A 19118-nucleotide genomic window follows, 5' to 3' on the forward strand; every position below is an offset into this window, starting at 1 on the left:
ATCAAACTTCTCCCAACATTGATCCTGCTGGTTTCCTGGTATGTAAAACTTATGATCCTTCTTGCACGTAGTGAAGCAAGAGTATCAATTAGGTCTTTTTTTTTTTAAGTGTATTTTTGGTGGTACCAGAAACTTTACACCCTTATAATAATGATGTGGTTGGAAATTATTAAATATCACCTTTTTGTAATAAAAAAGTCTAAAGAACCATTAAGTATCAAAATTTACATATGTTTAATAAACTTCAGAGGCAAGGTTTTACATTTTTAATAAAAATTTCAACTAACACCTTTGTTTACATGAGTGTAATACTTTCTTTTTCTGTTAGCAGATTTGATTAATTATTTGAGTTGATTGACTTAACCTTTAATTCTATTCATTATTTCCAGTGAGTATTTGGCAATATTCAAGAAGACAGTTGCAATGCATGAAGTCTTCTTGTGTCGTGTTGCAGCACATCCTATTTTGAGAAAAGATTTAAATTTTCATGTCTTCTTGGAATATAATCAGGATGTGAGTATTGATTGACTTAATTGAAGCAATAATCAAGGCTTATTTCCAAGTTATTTTGGAAAAGGGTTAGATGTTTTAGAAAATTAATTAGTTCGAAATACAGTGCCACAGGAGTAAAGTAGTCTTTCATAAGTTTGGAAAGTCAGTTGAAAGAATGGGAATTCATACTTCTGTCATATGGGATACTAGAATTTATTTTTCTTGATATGTGAATCTGAGAATTTGGATTATCAAATAGATTTGACGAAGTTAGCTAAAACTTTCGTGGATGATATTAGAGCTATAGAACTCGATAATGCCATATTAGGGATTCCCTTAAGGGGGTAAGATATGCTTCCTTTCCTGTGTTTTCCTCTTCATATTCTTTCTCTTCAGCACAGAGGAGGTTAAAATTGTGGCGTTATGAACCTTCAAATAAACACTATCTATAATTTTTAAAAATAAAACTTTTGAAAGTTATGGTAGAGGGATGTCATTCAGTAAATATTTATTGAGCTCCTGCTATGTCAAAATGATGTAAAAGACAATTCCTGCCCTCAGAGAGCTCACAGTCTAGTGAGGGAGACAACATGCAAACAACTGCATACATATAAGATGTATTCAGGATGCATTGGAGATAATCAACAGAGGGAAGACACTAGCATTAAGGGGAATCAGCAAAGGTGACTTACAGAAGGTGTAATCTTAGTTGGGACTACAAGGGAGCCAGGGAGGATAGATGAATGGGAGTAAGGAGAGAGAATTCCAGGCATGGGTGACAGCCAGTGAAAAATCATGAAGTCAAGAAATGGAGTATTTTATTCAAGAAATAGCAAGGAAGCCAGTGTCATTAGATTGTTAAATGTGATGGAGGGACTTTTCAGAAGACTGAAAAAGTAGGAAGCACCGAGTTTGTGAAAGGCCTTAAAAACCTAGCAGCTTTTATGTTTGATCTTGGGGGAAGTAGGGAGTCACTATAATTTATTAAAGAACAAGAGTCTGGTGTGTTAATGTTAAATAATAATTTTTATAGGAACAGAAATAGAATTAATGTTCTCCTTTTGTTATTTTTCTTGCATATTACTGCTTGTACCCAGGAATTATGTATAGATGTGCCTAGCTGACCTAGTTTCAACAGGGATAGGGACCAGATATTTAAATTTATTTGTTCAGGAAACTCCCAGATGAGGAAACTCCATCTGCCAATTAAAGTGAGCGTCCAAACTACAACTTAGAGTCTTGGAGAATTCCCCAGGACCTTGAAAGAAAAACTGACTTGCCCAAGGTCTCATATCCAGTGTGTATCAGGGGCAGGTCTTCTTGGCTCAAAGACTACATAGAAAATATAACTCATGAATAAATCCTAAAATTTAGGAGAAAATTTTCTACCACTCATATTTGTTCAAGGATGAAAAAACCATCAAATTCAATATTATTTAATGGTCTAGTATGCTAAGGTATCAATATAAAAATGACAGTGCCTACCGTTAAGGGCAGCTAGTTTGCCCAGTAGATAAAATGCTAAGCCAGAGTCAAAAAGACTCATCTTTCCAGTCATTCTTTGGCTAACAGTCCAGATTTCACTCTATTCCTTTTTGAAAATGAGGACATATTTTCCTGTTTTTCAGTTCTTGTTCAGTAGCCTATCAGATGTTACTATCAGCAGCTCATCAGTTAAACCCACCACTCCTTCAAATATGATTGAATGTACTTTGGGACTGGTTTGACATGAACTCATCAAGGGCAACTAGGTGCCATCTTACTCTTTCATGATCTAGGATTTCATTTACTTAACCCAACCCTCTACAAAGTGGAGGGAGAGTTGGTGCATTCAGTGCAGCCTTTGAGGCTGAGATGCAACAGAGTATGGATTGATTCTCTGCTGCTTGTGCTAATTTTGGCCTGACAGTCAACACCAAGAAAACAGAGGTTCTCTACAAGTCAGCACAATACCATCCATACGTGGAACCATCTGTTAAAGCAAATGGAGAAATTCTGAATGCTGTAGATAAGTTCACTTACCTTGGCAGTATACTGTCCAGGGATGTACACATAGATGATGAGGTTGACACACACATTGCCAGAGCTAGCTCAGTGTTTGGGAGGCTCCAGAGGAGAGTGTGGGAGAGAAGAGGTGTTAGGCTGCTTCCAGACTGAACATTTATAGAGCCGTTGTGCTGACCTCATTGTTATATGCCTGTAAAACCTGAACAGTCTACCAGTGCCATGCCAGGAAAGTGAATCACTTCCATCTGAATTGTCTTAGGAAGATTCTGAAGATCACCTGGCAAGACAAGGTACCAGACACTGAAGTCCTTTTTTGAGCTGAACTGCCAAGCATTCAAACTCTTCTGCAGAAAGGGGATCTCTGATGGACTGGTCACGTTGTTCGAATGCCAAACGTATGTTTGCCTAAAAGACTGTTTTATGGAGAAATCACACAAGGCAGGAGCTAACATGGAGGACAGAGGGAGCAATACAAGAAAACTCTCAAAGTCTCTCTGAAGAACTTTGGAATTGAGAGAGAGACACTGGCACAGGACCACCCAGCACAATATGTCCACATCAAAGTAGGCACTGTGCTCTATGAGCAAAACATAATTGCAGTAGCTCAAAAGAAATGTAGAAATATGCAAACTTAAAGACATCTCTGTGCATACCATTTGTACCTGACCTGTAATCTAATCAGCCATGGTTGGACACATTGTTCATTGAACCTAACATAGTGATACCATTTTGTTCCTCTTAGAGTACAAGGATAGCTCATGACCAGCCAAACCCCTAGCCTTTAACAAGGAAGAACTAAATGAATGAAGAACAAACAAGTAAAGACAAAAATGCTCTCTCCCTTCTTCCCCACCCTCTTTTCTCCTTTCAGGCTTAAGAAGTATAGTGTCCAGAACCAAGGTGGAGATAGGCCTCCTCAGATCCTTTGTGTTCAGTTCTTGGTGCCACATTTTAAGGACTTTGATAAATATCCAGAGGAAGGTGTAGGGCTTTATAAATCATTTCCTGTGAAAGAAATGACATATGAAGAAGAGAAGACTTAGGAGGAATATGATAGCACTCTTGAAGTATTTGTAAGGTTGCTCATTTGAAGAAGGACTAGACTTTTTCTTCTTGGCTCCAGAGATTCAAAATTAGGAATAATGCCTGAAAATGACAAAGAGGTAAATGTAGGATAGATTTTTTTTTAACTGGCTCACAATTAGAGCTAACCAAAAGTGGAATGGGATGCCTTAGAAGGCAGTGGGTTTCCCTCCTTCACCAAAGGTCTTGAAGAAGAGGGTGGATAACCATTTGATAGATATGTTGTCAGTATTTTTGTTCAGGTATATATGTTGGTCCAAATGACCTTTGAAGTGTTCTTACAGAAAGATTTTGAGAATCTGAAACTCAGAATTTAAATTTATAAGCAAATGTAAAATGTAAAATATCTTCTACTGTTACTGTAATAATCTACTTCATTAATGACTTTAATGGAACCACAGTATTTGGACTCTCTCCAGTAGGTACTTAAGGAAGTGGCAATAGTTAAAGTTGGAAAGACTACCTCAGGTGACTAAATGCATACAGAAAATAAATCTATACTTCAAACTATTTTACATGCACCCAGGGATTGGTTTTTAGGATATGATAGAGAGACTGATTCTAGAAAAATGAAGAAAATGGTACTTTAACCCACCCACCCCACCACCCATCCCCACAAAAAAAAAAGGCAGCCAAGGAGATAATAGCAGGTATTAATCCATATGCATACTTTCTCACTTAACTAAAATCTTTTTGAGAAATGGTCTAAGGCACACACCAAAGGTGTGGGTGAGTGGGTGGGTGGGTGTGCGCACGCACACACTTGAGATTTTTTTATTTGCGAGAGATCTTACTTTTTAGGAATATGGCCCATCATTAATGTGTTTTTGAAGTGATATAACTTGGTTAAAGTACCTGGTCATTAATGAAATCCAGGGTAGTTTTAGAAGGAAAAAATGTGTATGAACACATTTAAAATTATTTTCATTTTTTAAAATACTAGATATAAATTTGAGTTGAGAGCTAGTCTCTAAAATGAGAACCTAATAAGTGTTCATCTAACACATGACAGTATGAAGTTTAATTAGGATGAAGTGGAAACAGGTTATAGATTTGAATTTGAAGATGTATCTACCAGAATTAGTAGATAGTCATTCTGTATTAATTTTCAGATAATTATATAATAGAAAATGTCAAGTAGCCATTGTAAAAAAGCTTCTTTATATATCATTTACTATGCTTTTTTTGTATTTATCTGGACTGAAGTTGTCAGTCTTCATGAGACAGCATAATTTTCCTAGTCCTCCTCTGTGGGTGGTGATTGGGGAAAGGATAGATAGGTGGACCTGCCTGAAATCAGTAAGGAACCTGGTGACCCAGGAAACAGGCCATTTCCTAACAGTTAAACGTGGAATGAAACAAGTGTCCTAAATAGTGTATTGAATATCAATTCTCCAACCATCAGTAAATTTAGAAAACAGATGATCAATAGCAAATGATGAGTAAGCCATAGGAGTGTTGATTGATGTGCCCTTTTCAATAAGAAAGGCTGTACTTATTTTACTATGGTTTTTGAGAGTTGGAAAATAGCTGGCCAATTATAGGGAAGGAAGGGTGTGCCAAAGAGGGAGGAGGGGACAGACAGAAGTGTCTAAGAAAATAGTCATTTCCATTTTGATGCTTCAGGCATTAAGGGCATTGCTTCCTATTTATACTGAGAATGCCTTTTTTAAATTTCTGTATCTTTCAGTTGAGTGTACGTGGAAAAAACAAGAAAGAGAAACTTGAAGATTTCTTTAAAAATATGGTTAAGTCGGCAGATGGTGTCATTGTTTCAGGGGTAAAGGTAAGATTTTATTTATAGTAATAATAGTATGAGTATTTGTTCCTTTTTTTTTGTCAAGAAGCCAGAAAGAAACAATTTATTTATTTTTCTTTTTTTTTTACACTCTTATTAAACATATTTTCCGATTAGTGATGTTGTAAGGAAAAATTAGAACCAGTAGGAGAAACCACCAGAAAGAGGAAACAAAACTCAACAGAAGAGGGAAAAAAATAGTAAATAGTATGCTTTGATCCGCATTCAAATTCCATAGTTCTTTCTTTGGATGTGGATAGCATTTTCCATCATGAGGCCTTTGGAGATGTTTTAGATCCTTGTATTGCTGGGAAGGGTTAAGTTTATTAATATTAGTCATTGTGCAACATGGCTGTTATTGTGTACAGTGTTCTCTTGGTTCTGCTCACTTCACTCAGCATCAGACCGTACAAGTCTTTCCAGGTTTTTCTGAAGTCAGTCTGTTCATCATTTCTTATAGCACAATAGTATTCCATTACGTTCATATACCAAACTTGCTCAGCCATTCCCCAATTGATGGGCATCCTCTCAATTTCCAATTCTTTGCCACCACAAAAAGAGCTGCTATGAATATTTTTGTACATGTGATTCCTTTTCCCTTTTGTATAATCTCTTTGGGATATAGCCCTGGAAGTGCTATTGCTGGGTCAAAAGGATATTCACATTTTTATAGCATTTTAGAGCATAGTTCCCAATTGCTCTCCAAAATGGTTGGATCATTTTACAACTCCACCAACCGTGCCTTAGTGTTCCAGTTTTCCTACATCTTTCCCAACATTTATCATTTTCTTGTTTTGTCATCTTGGCCAATCTGATGGGTGTGATGTGGTACCTCAAGATTGTTTTGCTTTGCATTTCTCTAATCAATACTGATTTAGAGCATTTTTTCATATGACTATAGATGGCTGTAATTTCTTCATCTGAGAACTGCCTGTTCATATCCTTTGACCATTTATCAATTGGGGAATGACTTGTATTCTTATAAATTTGACTTATTTCTCTATATGTTTTAGAAATGAGGCCCTTATCAGAGACATTGGTTGTAAAAATTTTTTCCCAATTTTCTACCTTCCTTCTCATCTTAGTTGCATTGGCTTTGGGCAAAAACTTTTCAATTTAATGTAATCAAAGTTATCCATTTTGCTTTTTGTAATGTACTCTATCTCCTGTTTGGTCATGAATTCTCCTGTTCTCCATAGATCTGATACGTAAACTGTTCCTTGCTGTCCCAGTTTGCTAATGGTATCAACTTTTATATCTAAATCATAAACCCATTTTGACTTTATTTTGGTGTATGGTGTGAGATTTGGGTCTATGCCTAATTTCTGCCATACTCTTTTCCAGTTTTCCCAGCAGTTTTTTTTTTCCAAGAGTGTGTTCTTATCCCAGAAGCTGGGATCTTTGGGTTCATCAAATAATAGTTTATTCTAGTCATTGACCACTGTGTCTTGCATATTTAACCTGTTCCACTGATCTGCTACTCTATTTCTTAGCCAGTACCAAGCAGTTTTGATAATTGCTGCTTTATAATACAATTTTAAGATCTGGAATGGCTGGGCCACCTTCCCCTGCATTTCCCTTTATATTCTGGACCTTCTGTTCTTACAAATGAATCTTGTTTTTATTTTTTCTAACTCTAAAAAATAATTTTTGGTAGTTTGATTGGTATGGCACTGAATAAGTAAACCAGCTTAGGTAGGATTGTCATTTTTATTATATTAGCTCGGCCTACCCATGAGCTACTGACGTTTTTCCAGTCATTTAGATCTGACTGTATTTGTGTGAAAAGTGTTTTGTAATTGTGTTCACAGAGTTCCTGGGTTTGTTTCAGGAGGTAGACTCCTAAGTATTTTATAATGTCTACAGTAAGTTTAAATGGAATTTCTCTTTCTATCTCTTGCTGTTGGGCTTTTTTAGTAATATATAGAAATGCTGATGATTTATGTGGTTTTATTTTATAGCCTGCAACTTTGCTAAAGTTGTTTACTGTTTCAGGTAGTTTTTTACTTCATTCTCTAGGATTCTCTAAGTATAGTATTTGTTCCTTTCAATGCAGTAAATGTTATGTTTAAGGCTTTGTGCTGGGTGCTGAAGACAAAAAGGAGACGTGGAACTTGGGCTTATAGAGCTCATATTCTGTTGGGAGTCATCTTCACCGAGATAGTTGTACTCATAGGAGCTGATGAAATCACTAAGGGATAAAGGAGATGTAGGAGAAGAGGACCCAGTGCAGAACCTTGGTGATGCCCACATTTTGGGGGTAGGTGAATTGTGATTGGACAAAGGACATAAAGACAGGAGATTTAAGAAGAGACCAGTACCAGTGAAGGTAAGGAAAGAGAATGTTTAAGTGAAGAGTATGGTAGACTGTGTCAGAAGCTTCAGAGGGGTCAAATTGGAGAGGGCTAACCACTAGATTTAGCATTTAAGAAGTTATTTGAAACTTAGAAGGGAACAATTTGAGTTGAGTAGTATGGTTGGAAAATAGGTTGTTGCTAGAAGTGAGATGAGGAAATGGATGCAATGAGTACAGGTTACAGTTTGAAAGTTGGTGAAAAAAGAAAAGAGATATAATAGCTTGAGGAGTTAGTATGGTCATGTAAAGGATTTTTGGGGATGGAGGAAATCGAGACATGTTTGTACATTAGCCTTTCCTGATCCTCTGAAGCTATTAGTACACTCCTCTTCAAAATTATTTTGTAAGTACTTAGATATGTACGTGTTTCCTTCCTCAACAGAATGTAAACTCCTTGAGGGAACTGACTTTGTTTTTTGTCTTTGTTTCCCCAGCACCTAGAACAGTGTGACTTACAAAGTAGGTATTTAATGCTTGCTTATTTGATTATTGGTGGCAGGAAAGGCTCCAGGGGTTTAAGTAGATATTGAAAATCAGAGAAAAAAGGAATAATTAGGCAACAGGTTCCTGAAAGACACCAGATTGTGAAAGTCAGTTGCTTGTTGTCAGTCAGTAAACATTTATTAAGTGCTTACTTATTTATTAGCTCAGGCACTGTTGCCAAGTGCTGGAAAACTCCCAATCTAATGAGAAAAGGCAGCACATAAAAAAGAAGCTGAAGAGGGAATGAAAGGAGAAAATACCTGGCTTGGAGGCATGGCGAAGTCTAGGAGGGTAGGAAATAAAGAGGTGGCTGGCCTGAGCACTTTGCTTAAACAGAGTACCTAGGAGGAGCTATCTACTCTCCACTCTCCCCAGTCAGAGTGAAGAAGAGGTCCTAGAGGCAGGGCGGGGTAACTGATAAGGTTAGGAAAGGCAAGGTTGAAGTTTTCTTGTGAGGAACAGGAAAACTTGAGGAAGTTCTTGAGTGAATGCCAGGATAAGAGAGGGTATGGACTCTACTTGATAGGTTGTGGGAACCACTGAAGATTACTGAACAGAGGAATAACATGATCAGTGCTGTTCATATGACAGGGAAATATATCTAGGGAAAAGGTTAGCTGACTACTGTATCAGCTGAGGCAAAAGGAACTAAAAGGCAGATTGAACTAAAAGAATAAAAAGAAAGGAATAAATTTGAGTAAATGATAGTGTGTAGGACTTGAGGAAGAAGAGTCAAAAAATATATCAGAGCCCACAGTGGAGAACTTTGGGCATCGAGAGGAGGGCATAAAGACACTGGGGAATAAAAAGCCAGAGAACAACAATTTACTTTTGGCAGCAGGGTGCTAGCTTATTAGTTCTTAATTTATACAAATGATTGATTATCAATTAATACAAGGTTGTATATGTTACGTATGTGAGTTTATGAGAAAACTTGGAAATAAGCTGAATTTAAACAACTGAGCATTCTAAACATATTCTTTATGCCCAGTTTCTGCCATACTGCTTTCCAGTTTTCCCAACGATTTTTGTTGGGAAACAAGTCTTTATGCGGTGTAATATACAAGATTACTATATTTATTTGCTGCTATAAATTATATGTCTCCTCTTTTCCACTGAGATATACCTTTCTATTTCTTAGCCAGTACCAGCTAATTTTTGCAACTTTTTTTTTTGAGACAGTCAGGATTAAGTGACTTGCTCAGGGTCACACAGCTGTGTGTGTGTGAGGCCAGATTTAAACTAAGGTCTAACTGATTCCAGGGCCAGTGCTCTATCCACTGTGCCACCTAACTGCCCCTTCAGTACCGGCTAGTTTTGATGGTTATTGCCTTATAGTATAATTTAAGATCTGGTACTACTAAACCTCCTTCTTTACATTTTTTTTCATTATTTCCTTTTATATTCTTGACTTTTTTTTCTTCCAAATGAATTTTGTTATTATTTGTTCTAATTCAGTAAAATAATTTTTAGTACTTTAATTAGGATGGCATTTGATGTATAAATTAGTTTAGGTAAAATTGTCATTTTTATTGTATTGGGCCTGCCTACCCATGAACAATTAACCTCTCTCCAGTTATTTAAATCAGGTTTTATTTGTATAAAAAGTTTTTTTATAATTTTGTTTATATAGTTCCTTGGTTTGTTTTGGCAGATGTACTCCCAGGTATTTTATACTCTGTAGAGTTATTTTAAATGGAGTATTTTTCGCTAGGTCTTGTTGTTGGGTTTTGTTTGTGATTTACAGGAATGCTGATTTATGTGGATTTAATTTATAACCAACTACTTTGCTGAAATTATTGTTTCAGCTAACTTTTTAATTGAGTCTTTGGCATTTCCCCAGTATATCATCATATCATCTGCAAAAAGAGAGTTTTATTACCTTATTCCCTCCTCTGATTCCTTCTATTTATTTTTCTTCTTTTACTGCTATTGCTAGGATTTCCAATACAATATTGAATAATATTGTTAACAGTGGGCATCCTTCTTTCACACCTCATCTTACTAGGAATACTTCTAGCTTATCCCCATTAAAATATTTGCTGATGATTTCAGATAAATATTTTTCATCCATCTATACTTATACTTTCGAGTGTTCTTAATAGAAATAAGTGTTTTCCTTTATCCAAAGCTTTTTCTGCATCTGTTGATATTATTTGATATTTTTAAAATTTTTGTTATTGATATAATCAGTTATGTTAATTTTATGTTACTTTTCCTTGTGTTTCCTCATGTTAAACCATCCTTGCATTACTGGTATAAATCCCACTTGGTCACAACGTATAGTCTTTGTAATATGTTGTTGTTATCTTCAGACTAGTATTTTAGTTAGGATTTTTGCAGCCATATTCATTAATGAAGTAGGTCTATGATTTTCTTTCTCTGTTTTTACTCTTCCTGATTTAGGTATCAGTATCATATTTGTTTCTTGTTTGGTTTTGGGTTTTTTTTGGGGGAAGGGGGAGCTTGGTGAGGCAATTGGGGTTAAGTGACTTGCCCAGAGTCACACAGCTAGTGTTGTGGGTCTGAGGCCAGATTTGAACTCAGGTTCTCCTGACTCCAAGGCTGGTACTCGATCCACTGCGCCACCTAGCTGCCCCACATATTTGTTTCTTACAAGGAGTTTTGTAGGACTTTTTGCCTATAATTCCAAATAATTCATTTAATATTGGAATTAATTGATCTTTAAATGTTTAATAGAACTCACTTATAAATCCATCTGGTCAGGGTGCTTATTTCTTAGGAAGCTCATTTATGGCATGTTCAATTTGTTTTTCCAAAATAGACATATTTAGATATAGATATTCTCTTTGCTCTGCTGTTAATCTAGGCAATTTAGTATTTTTGTAAATATTCTTGCATTTCATTTAAATTGTCAAATTTATTGGCATAATTGGGCAAAATAACTCCTTGTAATTGCTCTCATTTCATCTTTGGTAGTGGTATATTCACCCTTTCCTTTTAATATTAGAGATTTGGTTTTTTTCTCTCTTATTTTAAGTCAAACTAACCAATGGTTTATCTATTTTATTGTTTGTTTTTGTCATAAAATCAACTCCTAGCTTTATTTGTTAATTCAGTGGGTTTCTTGTGCTCAATTTTATTAATCTCACCTTTAATTTTCAGGATTTTCAATTTAGTATTTAGTTATGGATTTTTAGTTTTTCTTCTGGTTTTTTTAATTGCATACCCAGTTCATTGGTCTGCTTTTTCTCTACTGGTGTAAGCATTTAGAGATATAAATTTTCCTCAGATCACTGCTTTTGCTGTATTTCATAGGTTTTGATATGTTATCTCATTATTGACAATCTTTTAATGAAATTATTGATTATTTGATTTGTTCTTTATTAATTTATTTATTTTTTGTTTTCAACATTCACTTACATGAGATTTTGAGTTTTAAATTTTCTCCCTTTTCTCACTCCTCAGGACAGTGTGCAATTTGATATAGACTTCACATATACATTCCTATTAAGCATTTTCACTTTAGTCATTGTAAAGAAGAATTAGACCCAACAGGGGGAACCATAAGAAAGAAGAAACAAAACAGAAGGAGAAAAAAGAGCAAATAGTATGCTTCGATCTACATTCAGACTCCATAGTTCTTTCTGTGGTTGTGGTTAGCATTTTCCATCATGAGTCTTTTGGAAATGTCTTAAATCCTTGCATTGCTGGGGAGAGCTAAGTCTATCAAAGTTGCCTTTACTGTGTACAATGTTCTCCTGGTTCTGCTCACTTCACTCAGCATCAGTCCATACAAATCTTTCAAGTTTTTTTGAAGTCCGCTTGTTCTTTTCTTATAAGCACAATAATATTCCATTACATTCATATAACACAACATGTTCAGCCATTCTCCAATTGATGGGCATCTCCTCAGTTTACAATTCTGGAGATTCTTTTATTTGTAGGAATTAACTAGTTATTGTAGTTCTTTTCAATAAATATTTTATGGAAGTATTCAAGAGGGGAATATTCTGCTAATAATTGGGTTTGTTTAGTGTTAGCTAAGTCAGGTGGGGAGAATTTTGTTATTGTTTTGTTGTTCAGTCATGTCTGACTGTTAGTGACCCCATTTGGAGTTTTCTTGGCAAAGTATGCCATTTCCATCTCTAGCTCATTTTACAGATGAGGAAACTGATACAAACAGTGACTTACTCAGGGTCACACAGCTAGTAAGTGTCTGAGGCTGAATTTGAACCCAGGAAGATGAATCTTTTTGATTCCAGGTCCAACAGTCTATCCATTGCACCACCTAGCTCCTCCTGCTGGGGAGAATTTAACTTCAGAAAAATAGGAGTTGATGCATATAATGGGTCATTAAAAAAAAAAAGATTGTTTTCTTTCTTCCAGACTCCTTTCCTCCTTTCTTATTTGGATATTCATATGAATTTGTGATCTCATAGATTTACAAAGTCCGTCCAGCAGGATAGATTACACTTAAACTATATCTGTTCATCCTGTGCCACTTTTGTCTTTGCCCTCCCAAAAGATCGTTACAGGGAATCCATGCAGTGTGCCTTCCTTGTTTTCTCTGGACGTTTCAAGGGAATCACTGGAAGACTCAGGTTATCTTCCTGTTTGTTGCTCCCCCTTCTTGCCACCATATCAGCCCATCTTTTCTTCCTGTCGTGTAGCTCCTTGAAGGTTATCTCTGTTGTCCTTCTTTACAGTTCTTCATTGATTACATGTTGTAATATTCATACTTACTGTTTACACCTCTTCATTGCCCTCTGTGTGTTCTTTATCTTAGTTCTTCAGAAATACTGGTGTTCATGTCTTATTGCCATATAGCTTAGTAAAGGGGGCACCAAAAATACTGAAATAAAAAATAAATTGAAAAACAAATTGGGCAAATGGTAAAAGAGGTATAAAAATTCACCAAAGAAAAGAACTCCTTAAAAAGCAAAATTGGCCAGGTGGAGCAAGAGATATAAAAACTCACTAAGGAAAAGAATTCCTTAAAAATTAAAATTGTGCAAATGAAAACCAATGATTTCATGAGACATCAAGAAGCAATGTAAGCAAAGTCAAAAGAATGAAAAAAATAAGAAAATATTCAATATCTCATTAAAAAAACTCACCTGGAAAATTGGTTAAGGAGAGAGAATTTAAGAATTAGTGGACTACTAGAAAGCCATGACCAAAAAATGAAAAAGAGCCTAGACATTATTTTCTAAGAAAACGTAAAGGAAATCTGTCTATACATATTAAAACCAGAGGGTAAAATAGAAATGGAAAGAATCCACCCATTCTTCCTGAAAAAGATCCTAAAATGAAAGCTCTCAGGAATATTATAGCCAAATTTCAGAGCTCCCAGGTCAAAGAGAAAATATTGCAAACATTTTAGAGGAAAAAAGAATTCAAATATTGTTGGGCCAGAGTCAGGATTATACAAGATTTATCATCTCTCACACTGCAGGAGAGGAGAGGCTTGAAATATGATATTCTAGAAGGCAAAGGAACTAAGATTACAACCAAGAATTACCCAGCAAAACTGATTTATACTCCTTCAGGGGAAAAAAAAAGGATATTTAATGAAATAGAGGGCTTTGAAGCATTCCTGATAAAAAGAATAGCCTAAATAGAAAAGTTGACCTTCAAACACAAGACTCAAGAGAGGCATAAAAAAGTAAACATCAAAGAGCAAAGAATATGCACATATACTCACTTGGTATAGAAATGTAACTTAGTGGGAAAGTAGGAGGGAAAGGAATAAGAAAAAGGAGAGTTGATAAAAGAGGAGTAGTGGATTAATGGAGGCAGTAGTCAGAAGCAAAGCATTTTGGAAGAGGAATTAGATAAAAAAGAATAATAAAGAGAAGAAAATGGGATGGGGAGGTTGCAAATAAACAATAATTGTAACTATAAACTCACAAAATGGAACTAGGTAGCAGAATGGATTAGAAATCAGAATCCAACACTGTGTTGTTTACAAGAGACACACTTGAAACAGAAAGACACACAAAGTCAAAATAAAGGACTAAAGTTGAATCTAATATTCTTCAACTGAAGTGAAACAGGAAGCAATCAGACAAACCAAAAGCAAAAATTGAACTAATTAAAGGAGATGATGTGGGGAACTATATTTTACTAAACGGTACTACAGACAATAGGGCAGCTAGGTGTGGTGGATAAAGCTTTGGTCCTGGAGATAAGAATTCAAATGCGGCCTCAGGCACTTACTAGCTATGTGACCATTGGCAGGTAACATCACCCTGTTTGCCTCAGTTTCACCATCTGTAAAGTGAGTGGGAGAAATGGCAAACCACTCCAGTATCTTTGCTAAGAAAACCCCCAATGCTCAGGGGGCTGAATCACGGGAAGCTGTGGCAATATCCAGACTTCTCAACCTACAAGTGCCAAAGACAGTTTAGGTCAGTGGGAAAGGTCTGTTGGACCTGAATGAGAGGAACACAGTCCAGCCCTGGGACAGTGGCAACAGAGGCATTGCTTCTGAGCTCTCTGCCCACAGATGGTGGTGGGGAGATCAAGCCGCTGATCAGAGGGGGACTTGTGGGGATCTCTTTGCCGGTGCTGAGGCAAGATTCTCTTGCTTTGCCTGTGCCTGGATCTGGGATGCGGTGCTGGGTGGCAGGCCTGGGGCAAGGAGCTCTTGGTAGTGCAGAGAAAATCCTCCTTAAGATTCCAAAGCAGAAAAAAAGTGCTTGTGGTCACTCATAGACCAGAGCCCAGGCCAGGAAAAGAGTAAACACCTGTCCTTTGATCATACCACCTTGGAAGAACTGAAAATTTGCAGGTACCTGTAAGTATCTCTGAAAACAGTTGCACAAAACCCCTGAAGCTTGAGATAGTACACCCTCCACCCTGGAAACAGCCCTACCTTAACAGAAAGTTAAAAAGTCAAATAATTGGCTAGGAACATAAGCAAACACAGGCAAAAAACTCAAACTATAGAATCTTACTTTGATGACAAAGAAGACCAAAACATACAACTAGAAGACAGCAAAGGCAAACCTCCTACATCCAAAGCCTCCAAGAAAAATATGACCAAGTAAGAGAAGTAGAAGAAAAATTGGGAAAAGAAATGAGAGTGATGCAAGAAATCATGAAAAACGAGTCAATGGCTTGCTAAAGGAGACTCTTTAAGAACCTTGCTAAGGAGACCTCAAAAAAATAGTGAAGAAAATAACACCTTAAAAAATAGAGTAACCCAAATGGCAAAAGAGGTCCAAAAAGCCAATGAGAAAAACACCTTAAAAAGCAGAATTGGCCAGATGGAAAAGTATATTCAAAAGGTCACTGAAGAAAATAATTCTTTAAAAATTAGAATAGAGCAAATGGAAGCTAATGAATGTGAGAAATCGAGAAATTATAAAACAAAACCAAAAGAATGAAAAAATAGAAGACAATGTGAAATGTCTCATTGGAAAAACAAATGACCCGGAAAATAGATCCAGGGCCCAAAGTTCTTAGAAGGGGGGGTGGGGGGGTGCATACCTTTTGGCCAAACAGTACCACTACTAGGTCTGTATCCGAAAGAGATCGAAGAAAAAGGAAAAGAACCTATATGTACAAAGATACGTGTAGCATCTTTTTGTGGTGGCAAAGAATTGGAAATTAAGGGAGAGATTTAAGAATTATTGGATTATTTGAAAGCCATGAACAAAAAAAGAGCCTAGACATCATTTTTCAAGAAATTATCAAGGAAAACTGCCCTGATATTTTAGAATCAGAGGGTAAAATGCAAATTGAAAGAATCATCTCCTGAAAGAGATCCCCAAAGGAAAACTCCTAGGAATATTGTAGGCAAATTCCAGAGATCCCAGGTCAGGGAGAAAATATTGCAAGCATCCGGAAACAATTCAGGTATTGTGGAAACCAATCAGAATAACACATGATTTAGCATCTTCTACATTAAGGGACCAGAGGGCTTGGAATATGATGTTCCAGAGGTCAAAGGAGCTAGGATTAAAACCAGGAATCACCTACCTGCAAAACTGAGTATAATCCTTCAGGGGAAAACATGGAAATTCAGTGAAATAAAGGACTTTCAAGCATTCTTGATGAAAAGACCAGAGAAGAACAGAAAATTTGACTTTCAAATACAAGACTCAAGAGAAGCATGAGAAGGTAAACAGGAAAGAGAAATCATAAGGGACTTATTAAAGTTAAACTGTTTACGTTCCCACATGGAAAGATGTATTTGTAACTCAATGAGACCTTTCTCAGTACTAGGGTAGTTGTAGGGAATATAGATATAGGTATACATAGATAGATATAGACAGAGGGGATGATATCTAAAAAATAAAATTAAGGGGTGAGAGAGAAGGAGAAAGGCAGAGGTAGAATGCGGTAAATTATTCACATAAAAGGGGCAAGAAAAAGCTTTTACAGTGGAGGGAAAAGAGGAGAGGTGAGAGGGAATGAGTGAATCTTACTCTCATTGGATTTGGCTTAAGGGGGGAATAACATACACACTCAGTTGGGTATGGAACTCTATCTTACCCTACAGGAAAATAGGGAGAAAGGGGATTAGAGATGGGGATATGATAGAAGGGAGGGCAGATTGAGGGAGGGGATAATCAGAAGCAAGCACTTTTGAGGAGGGACTGGGTAAAAGGAGAGAATAGATGAGGGGTGGGATAGGATGGGGGAAATACAGTCTTTTACAACATGACTATCATGGAAGTGTTTTGCATGACTACACATGTATAACCTATATCTAATAGCTTGCCTTCTTAATGAGGGTAGGTGGGGAGGGAAGAAGGGAGAGAATTTGGAACTCAAAAGTTTTAAAAACAAATGTTAAAAATTGTTTTTCATGCAACTGGGAAATGTACAGGCAAAGTGGTATAGAAATCTGTCCTGCCATATAAAAAATAGAAGGGGAAAGGGATAAGAGAAGGGGGGAGGTGATAGAAGGGAGGGCAGATTGGGGGAAGGAGTATTTAGAATGCATGCTGTCTTGGGGTGGGGGGAGGGGAGAGATGGGGAGAAAATTTGAAACTCAAAATCTTGTGGAAATGAATGTTGAAAACTAAAAATAAATTAATTTTTAGAAAGAAAGAAAGCACCCAGTGGGGTCACAGAGAATTGGACACAACTAAAGACAGTGAACTAATGTAAAAATGTATATAGGAAGTTTCTCTGGTAAAGACCTTGTCTCTCAAATCTGTGGGAAACTGAGCCAAACTTGTAAAACTAAGATCTTTTCCCGAATTATATATTGTTAAAGGATATGAATAGGCAGTTTTCAGGAAAAAAAAATCAAAGCTTTTTGTAGTCATATAAAAAAATGCTCTAAATCACTACGGATTAAAGAAAGGAAAATTAAAACAACTCTGAAGTACCACCTCACACCTGTCAGAAATGACAAATACTAAAGGGGTTGAGGTAAAATAGGTACGCTAATGAAATGTTGGTTAAGTAGTGAACTGGTCAGAACATTACGGAGGAACAATTTGGACTGGGCCCAAAGTTCTTGGGTGGGGGGTGCATACCTTTTGGCCAAGCAGTACCACTACTAGGTCTGTATACCAAAGAGATTAGAGGAAAAGGAAAAGAACCTATATGTACAAAGATATTTGTAGCATCTTTTTGTGGTGGCAAAGAATGGGAAATTAAGGGAATGCTTATCAGTGGAGGAATAGCTGAGCAGGTTGTGGCATGTGATTGTGATGGATTAATATTGTACTGTGGAACGTGGCAAGGAGGGATGGTTTCAGGGAAAAAAACATTGCAAAGTCTTTATGAACTGATGCAAAGTGAAGTGAGAAGAACTGGGAGATCTTTGTGGACAGTCACAGTAATTAATGAAGATTAATTGAAAGACTAGGCTACTCTGATCAATAAAATGAAGTGCTCCAAATCAGTATTGATTAGAAAAATTCAAATTAAAACAACTCTGAGGTACTACTTCACACCTATCAGTTGGGCTAATATGACAGAAAAGGAGAATGACAAATATTGGAGTTGATGTAGAAAAATAGGGACATTAAGGTACTATTAGTAGAGCTATGAATTGGTCCAACCATTCTGGAGAACAGTTTGGAATTATGCCTAAAGGTCATTGACCCAGCAATACCACTATTAGGTCTGTATCCCAAAGAGATAAAAGGGAAAGGACCTAGTTGTACAAAAATATTTACAGTAGCTCATTGTGTGGTGGCTAAGAAGTAGAAATTGAGGGGACTATCAGTTGGGGAATGACCAAACAAGTTGTGGTGTGTGATCATAATGTAATATTGTGCTCTAAGAAAAGACAAGCAGAATTATTTCAGAAAAATTTCAGGAGACTTACACGCATATGCTTGTAATAGAATACTGTTGTGTTATGAAAATGAGGAGGGGGATGGTTTCTGAAAAACCTGGAAAGATTTCCAAGAACTGTTGCAGCGATAAGTGAGTAGAGCTAGGAGACCATTGTACACAGTAGCAATGATATTGTAATGACAATCATCTGTGAAAGACAGCTGCTTTGGTCAGTATCATGATCCAGAATAATTCCAAGGGACCAACGATGAAAAATGCTATCCACCTTCAGAGAGAGAACTCATGAACTCAAATGCAGAATGAAGCAGATTTTATTTCAATTCATTTTTTTGCTTTTGTTTCCCCAAGACGTTTTTCATGATTTCACTTGTATAGTTCATATATTGCTTGTCTTCACAGCACAATGGGTTCTTCTGTTTTCAACATCTTTCATTTTAGAAACGGTAAAGATATAGTTCATTGTTGAATTACCTTCCAAAAGCCTACATATTCTCTACTCATTATACTTATGAGGGATACTCTTGCTTCCTATATTGTCTCACATTTTTTGTGTATGTGGGAGAGTGAGAATTATAGATCAATAGTTATTGATGTTCTCTCAGTTTTTTCAGTGTTAATAAAGATGTTTTCTCAGTGTTTTTAGTAACTTCCCTTTCCTTCAGATAC

At 36.5% G+C, this 19118-nt stretch overlaps 1 protein-coding gene across 1 annotated transcript in view; it reads left to right on the forward strand.

The window, feature by feature from the left end:
• Positions 1 to 19118, forward strand: part of SNX6 (sorting nexin 6) — an 81625-nt gene that overhangs the window by 38260 nt on the left and 24247 nt on the right. The window contains exons 6-7 of the mRNA XM_021004809.2: positions 390 to 513; positions 5273 to 5368. Of these exons, the coding sequence (XP_020860468.2) occupies positions 390 to 513; positions 5273 to 5368 (220 nt within the window). The remainder of the gene's footprint in view (positions 1 to 389; positions 514 to 5272; positions 5369 to 19118) is intronic.

Source organism: Phascolarctos cinereus, unplaced genomic scaffold (assembly GCF_003287225.1).
Source record: "Phascolarctos cinereus isolate Bilbo 61053 unplaced genomic scaffold, phaCin_HiC Scaffold_3;HRSCAF=262, whole genome shotgun sequence".
Lineage (NCBI taxonomy): Eukaryota > Metazoa > Chordata > Mammalia > Diprotodontia > Phascolarctidae > Phascolarctos > Phascolarctos cinereus.